This window comes from Muntiacus reevesi, chromosome 4 (assembly GCF_963930625.1).
Source record: "Muntiacus reevesi chromosome 4, mMunRee1.1, whole genome shotgun sequence".
Lineage (NCBI taxonomy): Eukaryota > Metazoa > Chordata > Mammalia > Artiodactyla > Cervidae > Muntiacus > Muntiacus reevesi.
Window position 1 is genome coordinate 122,795,375 of NC_089252.1, and position 6,000 is coordinate 122,801,374.

Here is a 6,000-nt window from a genome sequence, read left to right on the forward strand (position 1 = left end):
AAGCAACAATACTCCAATTTAAAAAGAAAAAAAAATAATAATAAATTGGAAGAATGGTCTCTCTAAATTGAGATTTCACTCAAAGTGGTTCATATTTGTAAACTGTTAAGTTTTCTAGTCTACAAGATACAAAGATAAAGTGATACAGTCTTTTTCTTTCACTTCCCCTTCCTTACCAGGATCTGGATCACTGCCATCTCTTTGCCTGAACTAGTGCAGCCCCCCATTTCTCTTCCTACTCTATTCCAAGTTGTTTCACTCCCCTCCCCCCAAAAAAAACAGGAAACAAAAGAAAATATCAGATAAAATCACTTTCTTAAAATTCTTCAATTGCTTCTTTTTGCAACTAGAGGAAAACCAGATTCTATGCATTGAGGCCAACAAACCCAAGTGTGATCTGGCTCTTGCCTTTCTCTTCTACAATATCTTTGGTTAGTCCCCCTTTTGGCACAGTCAGTTCCAGTATTACACACTCGAATTCCCTATTTAAAAACTCCAGCATCCAGATCTCCTGTAAGTCTGTTTCTAGTTTCAAAATTGTTTTTTCTCTTCATTTTGGTGACATGCTCTGTTTCTTGATGTTCTTAAATATGACCATAAATGATTCCTCCCTCCCCTCCATGCACACCACTCCTCCCATCAAGAAGCCCAGACTATTTCTCCTCTCCTTGAATAAGGACCTGATGTTGTGCCATTTCTGGACCACACCTTTAAGAAAACTGGCAGCTTTGGCTTTTGCTCTTTTGAAAGCTATCCAGCATATCTCAAAAGCCATGCTTTCCCAATGAAGAAGTCAGGCCCTGGATGAGGAGAGGGCATCTTTCTGTTTAAACCCCAAATGGGAGCAACAGCTAAATGCAGCCTCATCCTTGAACCCTGATAACACTAAATATAGGACAGAAACTGCCTAGTAGAATCTGCCAACCTAGCTAATCATGAGAAATAGTAGTAAGTTGTTAACCATTTTAAGCCATTAAGTTTTGGAAGTTTGTTCCACAGCAGTAGATTGTGGAAACACTTGATGTGCCTAATAAGTTAAATACCTGATAATATGGTGTGAAACAAAAAATGTAGAGTTCTATCTTTTCCTCTACTGAACAAATAGAGTTAAGGTGGTTCATCTCAATTCAAACACAACTTGGTCAAAGCTGGATTAGAATTTACCTAAGGCATGATCTAGGTCTGTTTGCTCTGCTCCAAGAACAGAGACGTCCAAGGCTTTCCAATGGGAGATGGGTGTGTTCACTGTTGCCTTTACCTACTTGTTTTTGAATTCCAATTCTTTTCTTACTGTTTTATTTTTCCCACTGTTTTTCTCATTGCTTTAACACACAGAAATTACTGAAAGATCTACTATGGTTTCCAAAGGCTTTTAGCCTAGGTTTTTAGCCCCTTACCTCTCACAGTTTCCAATGGGCATATCTTGGGCTTATTTCCTCCACCTCTACCTCCCACCAGGATTTTGAACTACTCAATTCTCCGATTTTATTTCTCTAGTTATTTAAGACCAATAAAAGCTCTGCTGATTTCTCTGTTTACTAAGAAGTGACTTCTTCCTGGACAAAGCCCACTTTTTCAGTCCTAGACCTGGGCCCAGAATCAACAAATGGCCCCAAGGAAAGAGCATCCTTTGTAACGTCAACCCTCCTCTTTATGGATCTTCTCTTCTGAAATCTGGACCTTCCCGTCTTTGTTGCTGTTGCAAATGTCTCATGCTCTTACACATTGTTTTTCTAATAATAAAATAATAATACTAAAAGATTATTTTATTTGTATTTTATGCTTGATGAGAGATTTTGTCAATCACAAATGATTTCATCCTGGAGATTTAGAGAGCTGTATTCTGTGGGTCTCCAAAATAGCAACTTAAAAGCTACCAAGGCTACAGTAAATAAGCTTTCATACTTGGTAGCAGGTATTCCCCCAACTCATTCCATTTCCAAATTGTTCAGAAATCATTTGCCTATTTCTTGCCCTTTGCTTTTGAAAATTAATGTTAGGATAAGCTTATCAGTTCTACAGAAGACCTTGAAATTCTGAATGGAATTACATTGAATTTAGAGATAAATTGAAGAAGAAATAACTTTACAGTGTTGACCTTTTCAGTTAATAAATGCTGTTTATTTGGGTCTTTTTATATATCTTTTCAAGGCTTCCCTAGTGGCTCACACATAAAAAATTCTTCCTGCAATGCAGGAGACCTGAGTTCAATCCCTGGGTCAGGAAGATGGCCTGAGGATGAGATTGGCACCCCACTCCAGTATTCTTGCCTGGAGAATTCCATGGACAGAGGAGCCTGATGGTCTACAGTCCATGGGGTCACAAAAGGTCAGACACGACTGAGAAACTTTCACTTTCATTTATATATCTTTTACACTTTGAAATTTTCTCAGTAAGGTCTTACATCTCAGATTGCCTGGTGATCTATAGGTGTTGATGTTACAAATGGAATTTTTAAGTTTAGTTCAGTTAAGTCACTCAGTCACATCCAACTCTCTGGGACCCCATGGACTGCAGTAAGCCAGGCCTCCCTGTCCATCACCAACTCCTGTAGTTTACTCAAACTCATGTCCATTGAGTGAGTGATGCTATCCAACCATCTCATCCTCTGTGGTCCCCTTCTCCCCTCACCTACAATCTTTCCTGACATCAGGGACTTTTTCAAAGAATCAGCTTTTCACAGCAGGTTGCCAAACTATTGGAGTTTCAGTGTCAATATCAGTCCTTCCAATGAATATTCAGGATTGATTTCCTTTAGTATTGACTGGTTGGCTCACCTTGCAGTTCAAGGGACTCTCAAGAATCTTCTACAACACCATAGTTCCAAAGCATCAATTCTTCGGTGCCCAGTTTTCTTCACAGTCCAACTCTCACATCCATACATAAGTACTGGAAAAACCATAGCCTTGACTAGACAGACCTTTGCTGACAAAGTAACGTCTCTGCTTTTTAATATGCTGTCTAGGTTGGTAATAACTTTTCTTCCAAGGAGTAAGTCTCTTTAGATTTTGTGGCTGCAGTCACAATCTGCAGTGATTTTGGAGCCCCCCCAAAATAAAGTCTTCCACTATTTTCATTGTTTCTCCATCTATTTGCCATGAAGTGATGGGACCGGATGCCATGAACTTAGTTTTCTGAATGTTGAGCGTTAAGCCAACTTTTGCACTCTCCTCTTTCACTCTTCTCTTCTCCACGGGATCTTCCCAAATCAGGGATCGAACACAGGTCTCCCACATTGCAAGCAGATTCTTTACCAACTGAGCCACAAGGGAAGCCCAAGAACACTGGAGTGGGTAACCTATCCCTTCTCCAGTGGATCTTCCCAACCCAGGAACAGAACCAGGGTCTCTTGCATTGCAGGCAGATTCTTTACCAACTGAGCTATCAGGGAGCTCCCAAGTTTCCCTCATAGAAGGTAAATTCTTGTTAACATTTTACTTGTAGTTTTTGGATTTAATTTCAGAATTATGACTGGCTTATAATTTCCATCTCCATATCTCCTCATATGATTTTGACTTCAAATTTGTAGTAGCCTCATAAAAGAAGTTGAAAGTTGGGAACAATACTTCTGTTAATATTTTGGTTACAGTTTGTGTAAGATTCTCATTATTTATTTTTGAATGTTTGGGAGAAATTTTCTGTAAAACTATTTTGTTGTGGTGTGTGTGTGTTTACAGATGTTTACTAACTTAACTTCTTTAAATGTTATGATACTCAGGTTTTGAGGGGATTCACACATTTTTGTTTTATCCGTTTTAATAACACTCTATTTTTAACTTTGCTAACTCTGCTGTGTTCCACTTATTAAGACCTATGACTTTTGACTTCTATTGATCAATTGCTATAGAAAGTCAATTTCTATCTTTTTTTACTTCCTTTTTGAGGGGCAGACATACAGCATAATGGTTATATGTATAGACCTTGGAATCAGATGGCTTAACCCAGGAGGTGACTAAGAGGATTAAATATGATAAACCATACAGAGTGGTTTGGGACCAAAATAAAGTGCATGCATGCTAAATTGCTTCAGTCGTGTCCAACTCTTTGTGACCCTCTGGACTGTGGCCAGTTAGGCTGCTCTGTCCATGGGATTCTCCAGGCAAGAACACTGGAGTAGGTTGCCATGCCCTCCTCCAGGAGATCTTCCCAAAATCAAGTAGGCTCTCAATAAATTTTAGCTATGACCATAACTAAGTTGCTCATTATTTTCTATCTCTTGACCCTTTTTATCATACTAATCATTTTCTCTGATGGTATATTTTAATCTCCTATATTCATTTATTCAATTTTAAAGTTGATGATAGATTTTCTCCCCTGATACTTCTATAAGGAAAAGAACTTTACTTTTTCCTAATAACCATTATATCCAAAGCCTAGAGTCATGCTTAATACATAGTAGACACACAAACATGAATAAATGAATAAAAATAAATGAAATAAACAAACTCATAATAAATTGCAGAATCCTCATATCCAAATCCTCAATATGAAGGAAATATAGTATTTTTCTGGGACTTTAAATGGATATGGCAGTGTCAAAAATAAAATTAACTACTGTATATAGTTTTGTCTGTTTCAGGCCTTTTGCCTTCAATATGTGAGATGTTCTTGAAATATTTGTTGACATGACATTGTTGGCAGGGAGCATCTTACAGATTTTTAAGTACTATGGGATTTGCAGAGGAGGCTTCAGTTTTCTTAAATGAAAAAACCAAGCTAAACTCTCTAAGTTGACTATCTTATTCTAAAAGCCAGAAAAGCAAATGAATTAGTTTAATGTATAATTTTTTTTTCTATTTTAGGTAATAAAGAACGTGATAAACCTCATAGTATGTATCAAAATCTTTCAGTATTTATTCAATTACTTCCTTTCCTTGAAACTAAACTGAGCTCTTAAATATTGTTTTTATTGACAGGATATCCAAGTTGGAACCCATCAGGGACATGTCAGCTGATAGCATGTAATCCATTGTACCTAATTTCTGTCCTTCTGACAATATTTTAATTGTCTTTTATGTACAAGGGAAATTCTCTGACATGACAATAAAGAAATAGATTATGGTTAACTGTAACTCTTACCTGTTTAATTACTAAGGCTTCTAAATGCTTTATCTGTTATCTAAATTTAATGTGTTTTTAACTCAAAAGATGTACTATAATATAAAAGGGTAGCAATAAAACAAAACAAAACTTAAGTGACTTAAAAATTATTTTACATATATCAAGAGTCTTGTTCTCTAATATTCTAGATGGTCTTTTAGTTAGAGTACACTTAAAGAATTAAACATTTCAGATAGTAGGTATTTTCCTTAAATGCCAGTAGTTCTCTTTAAGAGTTCCCTTGTTATTCAGAAACAAAATGTTATTAAGGAAAGTTTCAAATAGCCTGTAATGTTATATTATGGTCATAGTCAATAGTTGGGGAAAATGATGAGAACAGTTAAACTCAAAAAGGGAGAATTAGGAAATTTTAATCTCTTTTAGGAGATTTTATTTTTAAATGTACCCTGTATACATAACAGGATGCAGGTATACCTTTTAAAGTCCTGTACAAAATTATCTGTAGTATAATTAACAACATCTCTATAAACCAAAAAACGTTCATTCTGGCATTTTTTTGTCTGAAGACCAAAAAAAAAGAAACAAACAAGCAAAACAGATTATTCAATTAATTCAGTTTTTTAAGTCACTTATGTTGAATTGTTGACTTCTATGTACTAAATAAATGATCTATATCTTTTTCTTCTCAACTAAAGCAACCACCAACTTCCCTCAGCTATAAATATTAAAAATAATAATATTTTTATGCTGTAAATGTATTTTTACATGATTTGAAATGTAAATGTATTTTAAATGTATTTTTAACCTGATTGCAGTCTAATGGCAGAATTCCGTCTTTGGGAAATCTGTCTGCCTTTGACTGGTTGTAGCCCACCCACATTGTGGATGGTAATCTGCTTTACTTAAAGTCAACTGACTGTAAATGTTAATCACATCTAA

General features: G+C 36.0%; 1 protein-coding gene across 1 annotated transcript in view; it reads left to right on the top strand.

The window, feature by feature from the left end:
* Nucleotides 1-5,005, top strand: part of GLIPR1L1 (GLIPR1 like 1) — a 28,964-nt gene extending 23,959 nt beyond the window's left edge. Inside the window, exons 5-6 of the mRNA XM_065932231.1 lie at nucleotides 4,803-4,829; nucleotides 4,917-5,005. Of these exons, the coding sequence (XP_065788303.1) occupies nucleotides 4,803-4,829; nucleotides 4,917-5,005 (116 nt within the window). The remainder of the gene's footprint in view (nucleotides 1-4,802; nucleotides 4,830-4,916) is intronic.
* The last annotated feature ends 995 nt before the right edge of the window (nucleotides 5,006-6,000 follow it).